The 22,024-nt window shown below is 39.6% G+C and overlaps 2 protein-coding genes across 3 annotated transcripts in view; both read left to right on the forward strand.

The window, feature by feature from the left end:
• The first annotated feature begins 283 nt into the window (after window positions 1-283).
• Window positions 284-7,053, forward strand: mrpl1 (mitochondrial ribosomal protein L1). The gene is made up of 9 exons (XM_017427869.2): window positions 284-409; window positions 1,348-1,456; window positions 1,610-1,865; window positions 2,519-2,602; window positions 2,887-2,958; window positions 3,320-3,431; window positions 3,674-3,774; window positions 4,625-4,706; window positions 6,902-7,053. The coding sequence occupies exons 1-9, from the start codon at window positions 379-381 to the stop codon at window positions 6,991-6,993; spliced, it is 939 nt and encodes a 312-aa protein (XP_017283358.1). The 5' UTR covers window positions 284-378; the 3' UTR covers window positions 6,994-7,053.
• Window positions 7,054-12,632: 5,579 nt separating this feature from the next.
• fras1 (Fraser extracellular matrix complex subunit 1) overlaps window positions 12,633-22,024 on the forward strand; it is a 207,701-nt gene continuing 198,309 nt past the window's right edge. For both annotated transcript variants that reach the window (XM_037976630.1, XM_037976661.1), the window contains exons 1-2: window positions 12,633-13,132; window positions 20,611-20,642. In XM_037976630.1, coding sequence (XP_037832558.1) covers window positions 13,066-13,132; window positions 20,611-20,642 — 99 coding nt within the window. In that variant the 5' untranslated portion in view covers window positions 12,633-13,065. The remainder of the gene's footprint in view (window positions 13,133-20,610; window positions 20,643-22,024) is intronic.

The following is a 22,024-nucleotide window of genomic DNA, read 5'->3' on the forward strand; positions in this document are numbered from 1 at the left end:
GCATTTTTTATTTTATTTTATTTTTGGTACAAAACCTAGATGATTCCTAATCAATCGGCATGTGATTTGTTTATTGTTTGTTTAATTTCCTCTACAACAGTAACAAACCAGTTAGTTGACACGGTTAAACGTCCTTCTAAATCAAACTTTTAAATGTAATAAAGTAATACTCGATTTAAAATGAACGGCGAATGTAAGATTGTGAGTCAATAATCCCTGCAAAGTATGAGCTTTTTAATAAAAGTTTTTTTATGATCCATGTTAGATAAATTAAATAAGAATTGCCAATTTTTTGAATGAAGATTTGCCTTCTTTTCGGTGGCGGAACCTTTGAATGAGCCTTTGTTTTCACACGGACCAACAACAGGACCTGCAGAGATGGCAACCAGCGCGTCGGCTGTGTGGAAAGGTCAGTTATTCATCTTATGGTTTTAAATTGAAATGTGCGATTCTTTCACCAATTTTTAAAGCTTATTTCGAAAATAGGCTAAATCTGCGTTAAACAGACAAGGTGGTGTTAACAGTAACACTAGTTTCCGTCAATGTTTTCGGGCATAAATAATAATAAAACGTATAAAATGAGCTTCCGGTTTTAAGCTATTTATTTTTTTAGCATTATTATCCTCAGATTATGTCCAGTTAAATACTAAAATGTCTGGGTTATGCTACAGATAATTTATGATATAACAATTTTTTAAGTGTCCTTTAGATTCTCAAGATGGTAAAAAAGCAGCTAAATGTTCCCCTTCTGCACTTCATCTCCAAATTTAAATTTTAATTAATTTTAACATAACTTGTGACCAAAATACCAACCCATTAAAGGAGGGTTAGGGTTATGGTTATTCCATATTAAATACAGTCAAAGACGCCTTAGATACTGAGCCCAACGATGATGCATGGAGGAGATTCTGTGGTGGTTTGGGCCTGAATCCTTTGACCTGCAGCTCTTTCCAGTTTTTCACAAAAATAAAAATATGAACATTTCTCTAGTGGTAAAATCCCTTCCTTTGCCCAATCAGGTCCCTGGGGGTTTTCAGGCCTTAGAATTTTTTTATTTTCAGAATTAGGTTTGAGTTTAGCGAGGCTGCTTTCAGTTGTTGTTTACTCTGAAGCAAGACGCCTGCTAACCTGACACACACACACACACACACACACACACACAAAAAAAACTTTTATTCTCATGTTTCACATCAATAAAAGTTCCTGTTGGAAACATTAGTTTATCAGTTTCCTGTTTTCATAAGGAAGTTTGTCCAAACTCTTCTGACCCGGAGCAGCATTTCTCCGGGTTCGATGGAAGTGATGAGCTGTAACTTTGTGGTTATGTTTCGTTTTGTTTTTATCCAGTTTTAGCAGGATGTCGGAGGCAGCTGCTGAGCTCCGGCGGTCCAGTTTACGCTGCTGTCTCACAAACCGCACCAAAGAATCCACACATCAGGACCTTTGCAGCTGTCAGGTAATTTAACTTCAATAAAAACTCCTTTAAATCTTCTTATCTTTAGATTTTCATTCAGCTGCTTCCTGTTTTACACAAACTAACTTCATTCTGCTTAAAAGCTGCAGAACTACAACCCTTTCTTTTAGTTTCACATCTTTTTTTCTTTCTCAGAGCTCTAAAGAAAGACAAAAAAGAGGATTCAAAGACGGAGGTGAAGAAAGAGAGGAGGGTCATCCGTGACAGACGCAAGCCGTTTGGTCTGGGGGCACCCGTGGACGACGTCTACGTGAAGAAGTTTTATCCCCCGACTGTCCACAGTGCAGCCGAGGCCATCGACCTGCTGAAGAGGTTCCAGGTGTTGGACTTCACCCCCCTCAGTCAGCCCGTTTACGTTGAGCTGAAGCTTGACATGAAACTGGAGAAAAAGGTAACAAGAAAAACTTGTCAGTCAATCCAATTTAAGATGGCCTCCACAGCCAACTCACCGTTCAGAACGCAAAAATGGCTGAAAGTCAGCCAGTTTAAGAGATGTTGAGCTAAAAGTTGTTGTGGTTGTAGCTGGGAGTCATTAACGACACGAACTCTGAGACGTTTGTAACATCGTTATATTCAAGGTTTAACCAAACTGTCGTTTATCAGCAAACAATGATCTTAGTTTAAAAGTCTGATTTGAAAGGCGGCGAGCGACGCTGTTTTTTATTCACGGGAACAGAAGAGAACGACCCAGCAAACGTCTGCTGGTTTCATATTTCCTGCTCAGTTTTTCTGTCGCACCTCACTTCCACTAATCTGAAACATCTTTATAACGCATCAATCTTTGCAGCTCCAGCAGTTCTGGTTAGTCAGCTGAAAATGGAGCGACGCCGAGGAAATAAAAGCCCCACCGGCTTGTTTCCACATCACAGGACTGAGAGAGGAGCGCCGCCTCCCCCCGAACTGATGTTCAGAATAAATCAGCAGCACTCCGACGCTTCATTAGCCGCGCTCGTGCTTTGATTGGCGTCCTTCGTTTCTTTTCTCCCCCCGCAACTCGTTGACTGCTCATAACCACAACAAACCTGTTTTTGCCTCTCCTCACAGAAAAAGGTCGACCCCTTCGTCAGCACCGTGCTCCTGCCCCACCCCTTCAAGACGGAGGTGAACCAAGTTGTAGTTTTCACTGAGGTAAAGGCTTTTCTTTTCCCTGCTCATCAGCCTCGCTTCATCTTCATTTCATGGGGAACTGTGTGTCCCAGGATGATTAATTGTTTTAATTTTGTGTTTAAATGTGCAGAAGCAGCATCTTTTATTTGTCTTTCTGTTTGCCTGAGGCTGTAAAATCTGACTCAGGGTTATGCCAAGCGGCACAGTTTGTAGTTCGTGACTTGGGTGTATGATTCTGGGGAGATCTTTGTAAACTCTGAGGCCATGAAACCAGAGTTAAAGAACTCGTCTGACTTCCTCTGCAGGATCCAGACCAAGTGGAAGCTGCTCAGGAGAACGGAGCGGCGTTCGTTGGAGGAGAGGAGCTCATTCAGCCCGTAAGTCGCTCAAATAAGGAAAATAAAAAAGTATTTTTTACTTTATGGTTTAGATTTCATTACAGCTTGCTGCCAAAAGGTGAAAGGCATGCAGTAAAAATATCTTTGTCTGTGTCTGAGTGTGTTTGCCTGTTAGCAAAGGAATATCAGGCCTTTAATTAGTTTATATTTACTTCTAACAGATCAGTGTGTGGAAAGTTTTACTGTTGAGCAAAAAGAGAAGAGTCAGGCTGAGTTAAAGGAAAAATAAGCTGGTTTTAAATATTTATGTCTTTGTCTAGTTTTATTTATATAAACACACATCTGTAAACAACAGTTTGTTCCTGTTAAAACTAATCAGAATGATTTTGTTCTTTTTCAGATCTTGGATGATCAGATTTCAGCTGATTTCTACATATCCGTTCCTGAAATGCTGCCGAAGATTTTGCCTCTAAAAAACAAGCTGAGGAAGAAGTTCCCGAAGAGCAAAAGAGGTGAAATGGGGCTGATAGTTTGTAAGGAGGAAGGTTGGGAGGTTTATTTCCAAAAATAAAAGCTGTGAAGATCAGTCTTTGATGAAAAGAGTCAGTTTCTCCATGTTTCGCAGCAGATGTTTGTCATTTGTGTTATTTCTTATCGAACAGTCGTTGATGTTTTTGCAGTAATTCGAACAGCTGAATGCATGAAATGTAAATGTATGAATGTCGTCATCGGTTGTTTTTCTGTTTGCGCTCAGGGATGGTTGGCGTTGACATTCCCAAGATGCTGAAGTTGTTCAGAACGGGTCACGGGTACATGGTGGAGAACGACTGCGTCGTGAAGACGCAGATAGCCACGGTACGGCAGCAAACCATTTGTTTACACGTTGTCACGATTAAAATAAATCCTAAAAGGAAAAGAGAAACAATTATATTAAAGAAGCATCATTTTATGCAGAAAATGTTGGTGTATTTTGAGGTTTTAATTCACAAATGTTTAGTCAGTTTTAATGAAGCGTTTCAGCTTTTGGTGGGCCTTGATTTAAAGTCACAAAGACTGGAAAACTGATCACACTGCAGTTAAATTTATAACCTGCTGCCAACTACCACTACAGAAACAGCTGATCTGACAGGAAGGTGAATCCCGGCGCCGACCGTGGAAGAGCTGTTTGAGTTCGTGTTCACGCTCAGATATGTTGAGTAAAGTATGTTAGCGTTCGACTGAAGTAAACTTGCTCCTCTGGAAGACATTTAGAACGCTGAGCTCGGCCTTCCAGTTTGATCCCCGGCGTTTATTCCCGGCAGCTGCCTGCGTCGCTCGAGTGGCAGGTTTGCTCGTATGTTTCCACCCGAACGCCCTTGAGGTTCCAGGCTTGTCTGATTCCTCCACGTTCACGGACTACGGCCAGCCTGACGTGGGTCAGACACTCAGACTTCCACGTGGTTTTCACCGGGTTCTGCTGAGTGCTTTGTTTACATTGAGCGTGGACCCGCGTTCCAGAATCACAGATTATATCTGGAAAACTCTTTCAGACGGCACCATTTGATTGAGTTCAGAATAACGTTGAATGAGTGCCTTTTAAAATGTTTCTCCAACTCAGAAATACAGGAAACCTGAAAAAAAAAGAAAAGACTCACTGGTTTAAAAACTTGTTCCTTTAATTAAAGTCGCTGTAACCTAATTTCATGCTGTTTTCTTTTCCGTGTAGCTCGACATGCCCAACGAACTTATCTTTGCCAACCTGCAAGCCGTCCTGTCAGACGTCTGCTCACATCGACCAGCGGACCTCGGTACGTTCACACAGAACCCCCATCCCGTCCTCCTCCGTCAGCTGCAGCTGGTCGGGGTAAACACCGCTCTGTAGGGTGATTTTAGTCACTGAAATAACTGATAAAAGAAGGTTTTAATGCAGGTAAGGGTTTAATTTTCTCAGTTTTCAGCTCTGCTGCCAAACAAACAAACAGGAGCAAGACTTTTATTAACACACAGCCAGGCGTCCTTCCTTCATTTATTCCAAACTTTCTTAGTTTTTATTCCAATTAAATGTCAGTGTTTTTTATCTTATTTGAGCAAAAAATTAATTAGAGTTTTTTTCAAACAGTTGGTCTGTTGCACAGAAATGACTTTCAAAGCTTAAAGTTGTTCATATTTTAACTCATTTATTGTCAGTTTAATAAACTTTCAAACTGCTGCTTTGAATGTGAAAAGGAAGAAATTGCACAAAAGGAGAAAAATACACAATGAATAAATGTAAAATGTAAAAACAAAGCACTCCAAATTTCAATAAATAACACTTAAAAACAAATTAATTCCTATAAAGAAACAAATAAAATCAATTAAACTAAACTAAAAGAGTCAACATGTCAGAAGCCAAAGAACAGAGATGAGTTTTAAGAAATGCTTTAAAATATTTTAAAATAAAAACTGCATCCAGAATTTAAAATAAACACTAATAAAATAGTTTAGAGAAATAATGGAAACAATGAAGCGAAAGGAGTATTTTGCAGATCAGTGTAATTATTGAGCCCTTTATTTATTTTTAAGTTCTTGAGTTATTTTATTCTCTAACATCCTGAAATATTTAGCTCAGTATTAGCTCTTTTTGTGGAGGTTTTTCCTCTTTAACACCGTATGTTTCAGGGTTAATTACAGGTAAAATGTGCATCATATTAAAGTCTTTTAATGATTTTCAGCTGGATCTTGGATTCAAACCGGACTGAGATGCACAAACTTCATGTCCTAAAACGACAGGACAGAAATATTCAACGTTTACTAAAAACCTCAGTTTGAGCAGCTGGCTTCAGTTTCCATTTTTACTGCTTTAACATCGACAGTAAGATTCAGAGTGTAATCATCCTCTAATGCCTCCTAACTGAAACCTAAATGATCTTAAAGCTAATTGATTTTAGGTTTATTAGATAAGTTGTCATTAGAGCTCCTCTGCTTTTCTTATTGGTTTTATTTAAGTTTTAAATCGAGTTTCAGTTCGCTGTTCGATGCCCAACAGGAAGGACTTCAGGATCACAAATATTCAGGCTTTACAGCTCACAGGCAGACAGGCACAACCTCCTTGGCGGTGGTAAAAATGCACCAATATTTAATCAAAAGTGAAAGTTGGAACTTTAATCTTTAAGGTTAGGGAAGTTTTTGTGTCCGGAACCCAAACTTGGAGTCGTTTCCCTCTGGAGAAAATCCTGGAAGCTGGAAGCTCGGCTTCCTGCTGCAGCGTGAAGTGAGGCGGCGGCGCTCGGACGCAGCAGGCGGCGGCGCTCTGCTTGACTGAGCCGCTTTTATTAAAAATTTAAACTTTTCTCGTTGTTCTCGACAGCTAACAAGCTGCGCGTTTGTAAACGCTGTGGAGACGCCACCAGCATGGAAGATAATTCTGCCCCGCACTAAAAAACAACAACAACAGAAAAAGCCCTCCCAGTGAGAGGTAGACGGTTCTGAATGTTCCTGTTCTGCACTTTCAGAAAACGATCCTGAGGTGAAAGAGAGGACCATCACCGTTCTGTCAGGGAATTCTACCACAGATATATTTACAGACAGGAAACTGAAGCAGGAACCGGACCAATTCTCTCTGTGTTCTGGTTTTAAGTCCCGCCCCCTCCATGTAAACAAAGCTGCTGTATCTTCAAATATTCAGTTTTCTTATACGTTTAATTGAAATCAGTTATTTTAAGCTTAAAAACATTCATGGGACACCATAATGGAAGTGACTCAGGGTCAAAAAATCCAACATGGCAGCTCCTGCTGGCTTCAGTTCTTTAAAAATCAGTATAATATGTCTTTGACTCGCACACAGGTCACTTTTCAACATATCAAAGAGTTGAAACTAATTTCAGAGAGCAGAGAAACTAATTTCTCATCTATAGACTATGACACAAATAAAAAGCAGGTGAAGCAAATGATAAAATAATGAAACAGAGTAAAATGATTTAGGTAAAATTGGTTGATACATCAGTGATTTTTCTTCTCTCTCCAGGACATTTCGTGGAGCGAGCGGCCCTCTCCAGTCAAACCAGCGAGGATGTCGAGTTCAACAGCAAAGATATTTTACCAGAAAACGAGGAATAAGTTGTTTCTCAGACTGTATATAATCACTGCACCGAATAAAGTTTCTGTTGTTACTCCCGATCATGTTCTTTTATTTAGAGAGCAAGAACTCTGCGTTGAACAAAACAGAGCAGCGATGCTGATTAATATTCAACCGCAGCGAGTTCAGAAGTCTCTGGAAACTCTTACAGGGAGTCTGGAGGTTTCAGTGTGTTTCTTATGTAAAATTATGCAGCTCTGTTTTATTTAGAACGAGCGTGGCAGCGCGGTGCGTCATTCTTTTATTCATATTTAAATGATCCCACACTCAGTTTCTATATCTAGGTCATTTTTTTTTGTCATGTTGCACTTAACTGTTTTAATTCTCTTCTTATAAGCTGCAAAAATACATCTGCTTGGCGTAACACACTTCTCCAAGTTGATTTTTATTAATTTATTGGAGCACATTAAGCTCTTATTTTGAATAATTACTCAGCAGTGAGGAGCCTTAACATCTGTTTTAGTTTTTAAAAATCATTGTATTGCTGCAGAGTGTTGGTCAAACAACTCAAAACATGCAGTTACATTATATTTTTAATTTCCACATATGTTCTTCTTTACTGTGTGTTATAATATCAGTGTATCATAATATTTTATGGTTCCCGTTTTGTTGATTTTGACTTTTTTCTGTGAGTTCAATCAATGTAATTGAAACATTTCTATTTAAACATGAATCAGCAATGTAAAAAATAGGTCAGCGACAGAAAAAAAATAGTTCGAAGTTAGTTTTTTTATTGTTTAATCAGGTAAATGTCCCATTAGCTTATATGGACGTAAACCTATATTACAGCTGACCTACAGGGGGCGCCCGACTTGTTTCAAGCTTCAACTTCCGCGTTACGTCACAGTAATTAAACACAAACGCGCATGCTCACAGTGGTTATTTTTTCTTAACGGCAAATTTGATGGGAAGTGGCATAGACATAAAAATAGTTAGTAAGTGTGTAATACATAGCATAATAAACTGTTTACCGACGATAAATGGGCAATCTTCCCGTTTTTTTCCGCCGTAAAACGTAATTTCATATCCTAAAAGCTGATTGGTCCATCATTCCGGTCTGTCAGCCAGTTAGCCAATCAGAGCCGGGCACAGCGATATAAGCGGGAAGTTCGTTTCTACGACGCTCACAAGATGGACGACGTTCGTTTGGTTTTAGGAGCGTCAGTTTAAAAATTATAAACCTGGAGGAAAGACTCAAAAATGAAGACGCTCATATAATAAAAATAGTCGTTATCACTCAAATAACAGGTAATAAAATGGCGGATTTAATACGCCGGTCACTAAGAAAAAACGGCTAACGGTTAGCATACCAAATTCAATGGCTACCGGTTAGCATCCAACCGTTAGTTTTTTACTGTTTTTCTGTGCCTAATTTTTGCTGAATATGACACCTGGACTGGTTATAAAAAAAAAACTTTGGTTTGGTAGTGGTAAAATGCTAAAACCCACAAGTCCTGAGGCTTTTTTTCCACTTTGAAGAAAGTTAAAACCTCCTTTTTGACACCACAATAGGAGCCCATTGGAAATGCTGTCAACTGAAAACCTGCTGATGGAGGATCTGCGGGATTTTAATGACAAGTCTCTGCAAAAATAGACTCCTCTGGTGAGTGAAAATATCTATTTACGAACTGATCATACGGCTGTTAGTGGTCATGAATTGCTGTTTGCTGGTTTTTGCCTCTAATGAAACTAGTAATGCATAAACTACATCATGTGAAGCTTACAAGTCACAGTCCTGCCATCCTTAAGCTGATTCTGACACATTTCTGTTTGTTTCTGTGTGTGTTAGAGACTGTTGTTATTACCTAAAACACCTGACACTCATTTTCTGTAACAACCAATACTTACATTTTTAATAATTTCACAAATTTACGTGTTGATATGTTCACAGTGCTTCGGTTTTCTGAGGATTGAACACAAATGTAGTAATATAAATGTAGAAAAACAATCAAATACAACAATGTGAAATAAGATGGGTTATATAAAACATTAATTGCTACTTGTATGAAATTATGCAAATCTATAAATGCCCAAACACATTTTATTCAGTTTTCATTGCCTCCTCTGGGATGTGGTGTAATACAGCCATATGAACACCAGGAGGCAATGTTTACACAACATCCACTTCCTGCAGATTAGAGCTGCTGTCTTTCTGTAACTTGTTGCTTCTTAAACTGATGGAGAAGTTTGATTTAATGTCAAATTATTTGACAGACGGGCATAAAGACATAGGCCAAAATTCATTTAGGACTGCCTCATGCTGCTGAAGTGAATGTTGGTTTGTTAAGCAGATCCTTTATAATTTATGATCCATGTTACAACTCATTGTTCTGTTTACACCACTTATTTATGTTGCAGCTACATTCATCTGGTTTTGTTTCCCCCCCACACATAAAACCGATGCCCTAATTCTATAAAAGAGGCTAAATAATGCTGGTAAACGTCCATTTGTCTTTGCTTTTCTACCCTAATTTAACTTAACTTTCTCCAACTGTCTTTTCTCTTAAATTGATTTCCTCGTGAAACTAATTTGTGTTTAAGAATCGATAAACAGGCCTGGAGTTAAACCTTCGTGTTTAATCTTTTTCTGAAACCACTTTTAATATATTACAACAGCACAGAGACGACGTGGTGTTTTAAATGTTTAAAAAAAGACATCTTTTGAAACGTTAATCTGAGCTGCAGCAAAAAGTTAAATGGGACCTTCGTGTCCCGGAGCGACGAAGCAGCCCTGCTATCTTTCCAGCCTGCGTGTGTTGAATTACCACGACCGTTTACAGCATCCGTCCTCTGACGCCCCTCAGGTTGACTTATACTGTAAGATTGAGTTGGACATTTTATTATTCCCTGTGGGGAAATCGGGCTGTTGCAACAGCTAATTCTAATAGGATTTGAAGGCAACGAAGGCTGTGTAAACAGTAAAACTGATGAAAGTGGCTTTAATGAGTTTCCTCGCTGACAAGCAGGGTTTTTAAATGTTCTTGTCTGGGCCATTTAGGGTTTTTTTTTAGAAATATGTTGGTTTAAATTGTTTTAAAAGTTTTTCAGTAGCATTCAGTTATCACCTGTCACGGTGACAGGTGGGCAAAAGTGCAACTGCTTGTGTCTGTTTTTGGTTGTGGCTAATTTGAGGATCATCCATGCATGTAGAAGTAAGACAAATAATCTTTACACACTAAACATGTGTGAAAACAAACGAGGCTTCATGTTATAAATTAAAAAAAAATGTGCTTTACATATTTGTGACCACATTGATAGAAGTAAAAATATACAACGTACAAATTAGTAGGATAATGACAAAATGTTGATATATTTTGCATCAAAAACAACTTGATCTGAAGTCCTACATATTGTTTTTATTCAGTAAAATCATAAAACCAGCGAAGAAACGAACAATAATCCTTAAATAATCTACTTTTTAAAAGCTGAAAGTTTTTACAAACCTACAGAAATTCACTCCTTGTTACTTCAACTTGTCACCAAATGTCATAAAACTTTATAGTTTTTGTTAAAATTGTGCAAAAAGTCTAAAACTGTTTTTTTTTAAACTACAGACAGAAATGGAGACCTTTTTACAAATAAATTCATGCTGTAGTTTTAAACTAAAGAACCATCTTCTTGTAAACGTTACCTCTCATGCAGCTCTCCTCTCAGCTGTTGCCCCTCAGAGTATTTGTTGAGAACAACTCTCAGCTACTACCAAACCAAAGTTTAGCTCCGTCTCTGTAAAACTGGCTGCGTTAAAGACATTTATGTGCTGGCTAAGATCGATTATCTGTGGCAGCCGTCTTTAATTGGTTAAACTCAGTTGTTGGTAATCAGTTCATTAAAATCTGTCCAGTGATTCATGAGATATTTTACTAACACTCCAGACAAAAACATTATTATTAAAAACAGAAAGGTTCGAGCAGATGACACTCTCCCACCGACTAAAACTCGTGTTTTTACTGTTTTATTTTATCACAGACAGAAGAAGAGACATTTCTGCTGATAAATATCACAGATTAGGATCTTAAACTTCAGAATAAGTTGCATTAAATCGACCCGACGGTTTAAGGTGTTAACGATTCTCCATATCTGAGAAACCATCTGATTTACAGACATGAGTTCAGACAGCTCGACCGTCAGTCAGGAGGAAGATTATTCAGCTCTCAGATCATCTGAAAACAGCTAAAATAAACATCCTGTTAGTTGTCTTAAATCTTTATTTATCTGTACCTTACAATGTCTGAGAAATGTGATTAACCTCCAGTTTAAGTTTGACCTTTTAAGCGTGAATAATTTCCTAAATTAGTCACTGATTCCGGTTCTTTGCGCACACATTAGAGGTCAAAGTTCATCCCATTTTTTTCCCTACTTTTTGCCGCTGGTTGTAAATTAAAACATCCTGTAAATATGAAAAAGATGCTGAGAAAGTGTTATGAACTCACTAATCAGTTACAGAGACTTAAACACAGACATCACTTTAATGACAACATACAGTTTATAATAATGATAACATGAATAAAAACATGATAGATATGTTAAATACTTAATGTTTATGCCTGTGTGTGTTAGCAAAATATCTCATGAACCACTGAGCAGATTTTAATGAAACTTTCAGTAAGTAATGATCAGATGTACATTTACAGCTGACCTAATTTAAGATGGCTGCCGCCGCTGACATCAGTGGTTAAAACTCGGGCGGTTTTACAGACTTTGAGCTGAGATTCGGTGCAGCAGAAGCTGAGTCTTTACCAACATGTGCTCTGAGGATATCACACATGTTATTATTATTTTAATGGTTTGATCCAAACAGCTACAGCTCTGTTTTCCAGAAGTCATTTGAGGGAGTTTGGCTGCAGAAAACAACGTCAACAGGATTAATTTACAACTCAAAATGGTAATCGAGGGGAAAGAAATCAGAAAAACAACCTAAATCTGCTGTTTAAAATGACCTTAAAAGCGTGTTTGTCTCTTTGTCACCAATTTAAAACAAAGTTTCCTGCATCTGAAGAATAAAATATGATGCAGAAACGCAAAAAAAGGTGACAAAAATCCACCTAAAAGTCTGTGAAACTGACCCGTTTGGTCCATGTTTTGGACCCATCAGTGGACCCCGTCCCCTCACTTTGAACCTTCCCCATAATAAAGCTGCACTATACAGTAGGAGTGGGGTACAAGGAGACCATTCATTGAGTAGTAAAAAGGTTTTATGTGACATAAAGGCAACAAAACGTCCCAGCAGTGAACGGGAGAAGCGTAAAGTGACATTCAGGTCTCTGAAAACACATAAACATGAAGGTGACTGAGAGGCGGAAGGCTCATTTTAATACAGCTGTGGGATTATTTGTGATGTTTTAATGAGATCAAACCACCACAGGGACTCTGCGGGGACATGGAGGTGTTTTATTATTCCCGTAAACTCAGATTTCTCTGCAGTAAATGGGATTAAAGTGATGTTTCCCTCGGATGATCTTCCACAAACACCACTGCGGAGCTACGCTAATTCCCTAATCCCAGAGGAGAGGAGTCCCCATCATGTCAGATTATATCTGACGGGGAGGGGGGGGGGGACGGCAGTCGGAACGGAGGTGGGACGTCCTCCAGGAGAGGAGGAGGACCAGGAGCGGGTTTGAAACACCGCAGAAAGTCCCGCCGCCTCCCCCGCTGTCCGTCATGATCCTCGGTGTCTGAAAGCGCCCCAGCTGCTGGGGAGGAGACAGCACCCAGGATTGTTTGAACTCGGAGTTTTTATCCGTGACCCCTCAGAGCAGTGAGCAATCCGAGGGAAGGAGGGAAGGAGAGGTGGAAGTCCCTCTCCAGGTTACCGGAACGCGCCGCATTCCCGCCCCGGAGCGCAGCGCTCAGGAGTCGGGCACCGGCGCGCCGCCTTCTCGCTCTGCTCCGGCTCTGATTCCCTGCAAACACAACAAACCTCCACAAAACTGGATCTTACGTCTGCTTCGAGGACACGAATGATGACCAGAGAGTATCCTGTCTGAACTGAAGACGCACACGCCGCCGTTTCTCCTCTCGGACTCCCGGACCTGGATTTAACGCCCGCTCCGACCATGGCCGGATGGTGGATCTTTGTTGGCGCTCTGACCGGGGTCCTCACGGTCCCCAGAGGGATTCAGGGTGGGTATTTCTGGTCTCTTTTAAACCCTCAGCAGTTAGTTATGTAGGTCAGGGGCTGTGTGCACGGCAGAGCCTCGGTCTGATGGCGCAGAGATGAAAGGAAAGTTGTGACTGGAATGATAACTTTTCTGTTGGAACAAGTGTCCCCGAGCAGCCATTCACTGGCATCCTTTAAAACTAGAGGATTTTAGAGATTCCCAAAGGAGAAATTAATCCTGAATCAGCACCTAAAGACGTGACTGAGCCAGAACTGCTCTGTCTTATAGGGTTTGTTATAGAAATACAGCCAACCTTGAGTCAAAACTCTAATTTATCATCTTTATATCAACACATCAGACCTTTCCTACACTGTAAAACCTGATAAATCTGTTCAACCGATTGCCTTGGATCATTTGAGTTCCTTAACTCAAAGTATACATTAATCCGAGTAAAAACTGCTCAAGATATTTAATTTACATGTATGAATAAAATTAGGAAAGCTTAACTTCACGGAGTCATTTCAGTTAAATAATGCTATAATTTGTGCTTTGGTTACCCTCTAATTACATAATCCCTGCATTCAAGCTGAGATAAAGTAAAGTTTTAGGTTTTATTCTGTCTGGATTCAATAATCAGCCATTTTGAGTTGTTTAAATGAAACTAAGCTCATTTTACAGAAACATAAAATGTATTTACTTAGGTTTATTGATGCACAACCTCATATTTACTGTAATCAAGTCAAGTTAAATCAATTAAGGCAACATAACAAATTAGTTTTAAGTCATCAAAGCGTAAAAATTCCCAAAATTTACTCAAAACAACTATAATAATACAAAACACTTTAGCCTGAGTACAGCCTATATGTGGGACTTTTTCCCAATATTGAAGTTGTGGTAAGTTAATTATTTTATTAAGCTGTTCTACTGGGGTTTGCAGTGTAATTTACCCACTGATATGCTGTTTGAAACAAGCCGTGCATCTAAAATAAAAAAAAAAAATGCGTCTCATTTAATGAAAAGTCCTCACATCTCCCAATCTGCGAATCGGCAAAACTTCAAAGTCACTTTGAGAATTCAAAGAGGGAATTAAGTTTGCCAGTAACGAGCTGAATAATCTCCCATCTGATTCAGATTATAATCTGGTTCAGAACATCCGTCACCAGGCTGTAAGGGAGCAGAAAATGCAGCATGTGACGCGTTGTCTGGTTTGACCCGATGTGCATTAAAAAGAAAAATGGAGTTGAATATCGGAAGACTGGAACCGGTCCCTCGTCGCCTCTGAAATATTCATCACGCCGCATCAAATCAAACAGCTACAGTACTCCCCTCTGAGGAGCTCCAATCCCTCAGACTGTTCTGGGCTGAATCTTAAGCAGATCTGAGCAGCTGTGACTGAACCGACCCATTCAGTCCACCAGAACATTTTAAAGCCCGGTCACATGTGGGAACAGAGAGAGAGGCTGAAAACTTTTCCCTGCTGCAGAACCCCCACCACCACTACCCCACCACCAAATCATTAGCCGCCCGCTTCTGTCTTCATCTCGGCATGAATCCAATCTGCTTGGCAGCTCCTGCCTCAATGAAATTCAAACTTTCATAAAGCGTCTTTGCCTCCTCTCCTTTTGAAAAGAGAGCTTGTCGGCACTGCCAGGCAGAGAAACGAGGCTATAAACGCTGAAACGCCATCGCCGGTTAGTGCTGCAGGTGGCGAACACGTGTCCGTGGACAGAAGTTTGAAGAGAAGATGAGATTTGTGCTTTTTTTTTTTTGTCAGATCTCAATTTCTTTGTAGTCTGCAGAGTTATTCTCTGCAGTCCCATGCTCTCACCTTTGTGATTTCTTCTCGTAAGTATTCCCGGAGGGGGTCTGATTTAATTTCGACGCCCTGAAAGAGGCTTTTGAAGTTTAAATCCCACCAAAAATCGATTTTAAGAGTCACCAAAACTTATTAAGTTTCAGTTTGACGTACAAAGCTGTCGTCACACCTGGATCAGGAGCCGTTAAACAGCCATGAGTTGAAATATAATCACTCAAAACTTTAGATATGTTCCATGTGGGAATGCATATCGCCTGCTGCCTTCATGCCAGAGCTTTAGACGGAGGTCATCTCATTTTGGGAACTGATGGATTTGTTCCCATTTTGGTCAAACCTTCAGGCGACATCTTGCTTGATCTGTTAGTCAGAGTTCAGCTACCACCACACTATACTTAGGCTCAGGTTTGTGTAGACTAAGGTCAATTAGCTGTGGCAGCCATCTTGAATGGGGTTGATGCCATCAGTTAATCAGTTGTGCAGCCAATCATCGTTTCTTTGAAATCTGTCCAGTGGTTCGTTTGGTTCAGTGTCAGTCATGGTTTAATATAAATGAGCCTTTGACTAAAATAAAACCCCTCAATGATGAAATAATACCAATTAAATCAAAATGTGTAAAATAAATGTCTGCCTAAATATTCTCCCTTTAAAGTGACTGTCCTGATTCAACTCGGGTAAAACGATTATTAAAAGTACAAGTCAGGGGTTAACAAAAGGAGTCCCAAGTCCCTAAACACCCCTAGGAGATCTGTTAAATCCCAGAAATGGACGGAATATGGGACGCATGTAAATCTGCCAAGAGCAGGACGTCCTGACAGACTGAGTGACCGAGAGAGAGTCCATCAAGACCTCCTGTAGACCCTCTGAAGGCGTTCCAAGCTTCAGCAGGTGAGATGGGAGAGACTGTAAATACAACAGCTGTTGTCCTTCACCGGTCCGAGCTTCATGGGGGAGTGACGAAGACGAGAAAATGCAGATTAAATGTCAGACGGCGTGTTGGAGAAAGTTCTGCGGTCTGATGAGAACGAACCGGAGCTTTCTGGCCGTGTTCGGCGGATACCACTGCGTCGCCACAAACTCACCCTTCCCACTGTGAAGCATGGTGGTGGCAGCATCACGCTGCGGGGATGCTTCTCTGCAAACTGCTCTGGAAGTCTTGTAGATGGAGGGTAAAATGAATGCTGCAAAATATAGGAAAATTCTGGAGCTGTCTGCACAAGAACTACGACTTGGAAGAAGATTTTCCAGCAAGACAAAAACCTGAAGCGTGCAGAGAAAACTACACAGAAATGGTTTAAAGACAACAGGATGAAGGTTCTGGAGTGAAAGGTCGGACCTAAATCCAGGGGGGATATTTAAGCAGTTAAATATTTACCATTACATAGTTTTATTGAATTGGTATTACTCTTGGAAGAAGGTTTTTTTTAATTTCTTTTTTGTCAAAAAAGCCAATTTATTTTAATAGTGACTAAAACATCCAAGGTGGTGAATACTTTTTACAGGCTCTGTTTTCAGGTTAACTCCACTTTTGTCTCTCTAAGACTGCTTTGCTGTGGTGGCCATTTTGTTTGGTAGTGGGTCCAAGCGTTAATCGGTTGTAGACGTCAACCCAATGACGACTTCCTGAAGACTTCATTGAAATTCGTTCAGTGATTCATGAGATACTTTCTTACAGACAAACGAACACACACACAGAGAACCATTCAAGTCTTTCACCTTCGGCGGTAGATGATGAGGAGTAAAATCTGTCATTTTAACTCACATTTACCAGATGAGCATAAATCTGTTTTTTGAACATTTGAAGACAGAACAGAGAGGCTCGTTTCAGACTGACTGTGGTGCTGAAATTGTTCAGCTTTCAAAAATATTGAGCCAGTAATTTAATGTTGGGAGAGATGATTTAAAATCCTGAAACACTTTAGTTAAATTGTGGTAAAACTTGTGAGAGCTCAGTATTTTTATTGAAATTGGATTTGATGCATCTTCCTTTCAAAGCCGAGATGATGAAACTCATTTAGACCGTGATTACCGGACCGAGGAGACAACTGAGACTCCATCACAAAAAAAGCTGTTTGAAATCCTGAATTTCAGTAAATTTAAAAAATAATCTGAGCGTGTTTTTCTTGTCTGGAGCTTCTGTTGGTTTCCATCTTCCACACGATCCAACTTTTATTCAGCGACGAGTTTAAAGGAAGAACTGAAGCTGTCAGAAAATCCAAAAACAAGACTCAGCTCTTTTGAAGTGGAGTTCTGTTGAAAGGTTATGAACAATTAATATCTTACCTGTTGTAGATAGCTCTTTGAACTCTCTCTCTCTGATTGAACCTAAAGTTAGAACTAAAACCGTTTTTTTTTTATTACGGCGCTCGCCTCGTTGGTTTTTACCGTGCTTCTACTTTGAGTCATTGAAGTGTTATTTATTTTGACTTATTTTACTTAAATTTGAGTACCTTTATACATATTTTTAAGGAAAAAACAGTAACTTTTTATTTTTATTTGTATTAAATATTTATTCACTTTTTTATTGGCTCGGTTTCACTAAGTTTTAGACTTTGGAGTTCATGTTTTTACATTTTCTATATGCGTTACACTGTCTGTATGAAAGGTGCTTTTATAAATAAAGTTTGATTGATCGAGTGACGTAGAATAGTTTAATTCCGACTGGACTGATGAGCTAATGGCTAGTCCGAAGTGAGCCAAGACCAAAGTGAGTTACTGCCGTGGATAAACACGGGTTGCGGCGCCGTTTCGCAAACCTTTTACATTACATGGATATTTACACAGAATTATCTGGTCAACTGCAGGAGCGAATGGCAGCAGCAGCTAGCTGTAGCACTTCCGGTGCATAGAAAGTCACACGTTTCTGCCAGAATATCGTGTAACGCTAAACTGCCAGCGAAGTAAAGGCTGAAAATTTAGAGTTTGGATATCAGAGAGCTATTTACAGCAGGTAAGATATTAACTGCTGGAAAGATGACACCTCTTTGTCACTCCAATAGGAGTAAAGCTTAATAAAAACTAAAAATAAAAGTATCTTCTTGTACCTTTCACAGTAAATACAGACTCTTTTTACTGGGTCATATTAAATACTTGGATGAAGTGACTCCCACTCTGAAAGTCTCCAACATGCGACGGATTAATTAACCCACGCATGTCAGCAGCGGTTGAAAACATGAGCTGTTATTTTATTTTAAAGCAGTTTTCATCACAGGCAGAGGTGCGGCGTAAACCCCCTGCTGCTTTTTTTTCCTCCTGAACTAATTAAAGTGCCAGGTTATATTTCGCGGAGCACTCCTTCTGCCACACGGCCTCATAAAGACGCTAAATCATGAGGCAGCAGGGTCATAAACAGATTTACTTTCAGGCAACTTTTATGAGAACAAAACTGACTCTTGTTCCTTCCTCTTGTTTTTATTTTTTTCAGCATCATAATAAATGTTTACCTCTGGGTCTAGTTTCCCTCGAGGCGGCTCACATTTCTCTGGTCTTGCGCTGTTAAGCTCGGACCTGGGGCAGAACCGACATCTGTTTGTTTGTGTTTTCTTTTACGTGATGACCCGATCGTCAACCTGCCGTTTCAGTCAAGAGAAGCATGCTTTTTGTTTCCCACAGAGGCTCTAAGGGTCAACGTTCCCACTGCGACGAACGTAAACAAATAAATCCTTTAATTAGGGCGGAAGAAGCGAACTGGGAGAAGATCCATCAGGGGTTCAGGTGTCACAGATGAAGGTAGTTGTGCCAAATGGTTTGTAAAAGTATCTACATTTCCAGATCTCTGCTTTCTTCAGAAAAATGCTTGTAAGCAATGTTTGAGGTGGATAAATTAAAGCAAAGTTGATATGATTTGATTTTTTGTAAAGAAACTACAGTAAATTTGTTGGTGGGATCATTAGCTTTTGTTAGCAGAATGCTAATTAGCTGTAATTAGCACAGAAGTGCATTTCTCTGCTCACCTGAAAAGGGTAGTTCAGATCTTTTTTTAAAGGGTATCTTACCTGTTGTGGACAGCTGAAAGTCTTCTGTTTGTAGACAAAGAGTTTAGAGAAAATAAGGAAAAATAAGAAGCTGAACCAACATTAGAGAATTTAGTTTAACACTGATGCACGGAGAAAAGCATTAAAAGCTTAAGGTTAGTTTGATCTATAAAAAGGGCTTGTTTTCTAAAGAGTGTGTTTGTCTGTTAGCAAAGAACCTCATAAACTAATTAACATATTTTAATAAAACTTCAGAACACATCCGTTGGAGGTACGTCCACAAATGATTAACTTCATCAGCTCAAGATGGTCGCTAAAGCTTATCAGCCTTAGCAAACGCAAAAAGGGCTACAACTCTGTCGGCTTTATGGATGTTGAGCTGAAACTTGGTGTGGTAGTAGCCGAGAGTCATCCGCAGCACACACTGTGAGCACAGATAAAGCGCGTGGGATCTTCGTTTTAAACTTTGGCCTGAAAGGTGGTGGCCGATACGCATTCCTTCAAGAAATTTGAAGCCTTTAGTAAATGAAGGGGGTGGTTTAAAAACGGGGAAATAAAAGTCGACGTCTGCTGCTGAACCAGATCATTTCAGTGTCTGAATGTCATCATTTTACTCCATCAACACACAGTTTGTCTTCTGAATTACTGTTTGGGTTGTGAAGTTTCCATAATCAGATTTTCAAACGATGCTGAGAGAAATTGTAACGAGGCACAAATATTTTTCATAAGAGGAGTTCTTGTTGGTTTCCTTTAGGAAAATGTCTTTCTGTGTTTAAAACAAACATGATGGTTCAAACAACCAAATCTAAGGAGAAAAATGGACAAAATGCCTCACAAACATCAGGCTAAAAGTTAACTAACCTTAAGATTTCTGTAAAGTAGCTTGTGATGAGTCATTAGATTCAAGATGTTTGTGTCAAAAATATCTCCTTCTATTTAAAAACTTTAATTAAAACATCCATATTTTCAGTTTCTTTGTTGGAACCTGAAATATTCGTTGCCCTTTTGTTGTCTCAAGCTAGCATGCAAGGCTAGAATTAGCTACAAGCTAAAATGAGCAAAAGAGTAGCAAAACTATTAGAGCTGCAAATAAAGCTAAAAGAAGTAGCTAAAAATAGATTAAGATTTCAAAAAACATCCTTTTTTCAAGGATTTTAAAAGTTCATTTTCAGTGCAAGCAAAGTAAAATATAAAAAAAAAGTATAAAAGTTACACTAAACAAAATTTATAGCTGTAATGTCCCGAATGAGCTGAACATTTTGATATATGTGGGGATAAAACAGCTGAAGATTTGCTGAATTTACATCTAAAAACACACAGAAGAAGCTACAAACTAGGAACCAAAGGTGTAAACACATTAATGTCCTTTGGTGTTTGTTCATAATTCAAAAATCTAAATTTTCTGACATGATTGTGATTTAGTTTCACATCTTTAGATCAGGACGGATTTGTTTTTGAGCCAATAATCTACAAGGCTTCAGAGTCCTCCTGGTATTTTTTTTTTTATTTGTGCCGCTGAGACGTTCTGATAACTTCCAGATATCGACAGCTCTCAGCAACACAAACAGCTTAGGAAAACTCATCTCTCAGGCCGAAGGGAATCGATTCTTCCCTCGTTTTCTGTTTGACGAGAGCATCTGAGGGAATTATAACGGATTAATTTCATGACTGAAAGTGTGGGCTCTAACGGCGTCTTCCTTCCTGTCGTTCCAGGAGCCTGTTTCTACGAGGGAGCGCTCCACGCGGTAGGTGCATCCACACATCCTGTGCTTTCTAACCGCTGGTTAAGATTTCCACCACGTCTGCGTGCAGGTTTTGGTTAAAGCCCGATGGGTGCGTGCTCGTTGGTTATTCATGAGGGACATCAGCAGGTTCGTAGCTGTTAGGTGTCTGAAGGTGCAGAGATAGGTGGTAAAAGGAATGTGCTATGAGTGGGGATTGCTCCCTCTGTCAGAGATGAAGCTGAGAAGATGTCTCATCTATAATGCAAGCCGGATACTGGCTTTGTGGATGATAATGGTGCTGCGTCAGGCTCCTGCCGCTCCGCCCGATGAAGGTTAGCCTGAAGTTCCTGAGCTTTGTCTCTGCGCCCCTGCTGGGCATCTGTGAACGCTTTCAGCCTCCCTGCTGGAAGCCCGTGTCTCATTTTAGATTTATTTTACTGTTAAAAGTCATCATGTTTGGTGTGAGAGCAGCAGGGATGAAAGGTGGCCTTGTTCCTCTGCGCAGGAAGCTGATGCCTTTACTCACATGTACTTGGTGCACTTTTAAAAACTCAAACCAACTTGGTGTGTTTTTACTGGCGTCATGCACCACAGACTTCTGTTAGCAGCCTGACGTTTGTGTGCTGCGAGTACAAGGCTTCAGATTCTGGTCTCAGTCGCTCCTGACCCAGTTCCTCCTACAGATTCTGAATGAAGTTAAGGTCTATCTGTTTGTCTTTAAAGAGGGAACAGCTTGGAATTTCATGGTCTAATATAATTCCAAACCACTGTCTCTAAATTTATTTAATCTTTTTCATAATTTCTTCATAATGTTTGCTTTGTTCTGTGATGTGTTAATTCTGTTTTCTTTCCTTCTATTCCACATTTACCCCCCACATTTCTCCCATAAAGTTTTTTTTATTCTTAATTTAACAACTTTATGGGAGAATTAAAATGTTTTTACACAGTGAAGATAATTAATATACCTTGCCCCAGAAGAGAGAGACAAAAAAGCCAAACACAATGGATGCATTTTTGTGTAAATTATGGTTTATTTTATATCAACCATGAAGACGGAAAAAAACATGAAAGAACAGAACAACTGGACTCCTATTCTGTAGTTGGAGACGTTTCCCTTCCCATCCTGGGAGCTTTATTATTCAAAACTGCGTTGGGATGCAGATGGATCTCACTCCCCTCCCAGCATGAGAGTCATTAGGGTCTTTATGAAGAGCATTGTTGTTTAAAAACCCTCAATGTGACTTTATAGGCCTTTGTTTGTCAAAGCCACTAAAGAAGATGATGATACACAGCAAATTCAAAAGTGTTAAATGTTTTGGTGTTAGCAGACTTTGTGCAAAAGCAGAGTTAATTTTACACTTATAGAGTCACATTCTGTTCATGTAACTCTGGGATGTATATTA

Source organism: Kryptolebias marmoratus, linkage group LG1, assembly GCF_001649575.2.
Source record: "Kryptolebias marmoratus isolate JLee-2015 linkage group LG1, ASM164957v2, whole genome shotgun sequence".
Taxonomy (NCBI): Eukaryota; Metazoa; Chordata; class Actinopteri; order Cyprinodontiformes; family Rivulidae; genus Kryptolebias; species Kryptolebias marmoratus.

Excerpts from the sequence above, each read along its gene's own strand:
- mrpl1 (XM_017427869.2), top strand. The coding sequence starts at position 379 with ATGGCAACCAGCGCGTCGGCTGTGTGGAAAG. Across the intron at positions 3,432-3,673 it reads GTTCCCGAAGAGCAAAAGAG|GGATGGTTGGCGTTGACATT; the intron begins GTGAAATGGGGC and ends GTTTGCGCTCAG. Across the intron at positions 3,775-4,624 it reads TGAAGACGCAGATAGCCACG|CTCGACATGCCCAACGAACT; the intron begins GTACGGCAGCAA and ends TTTTCCGTGTAG.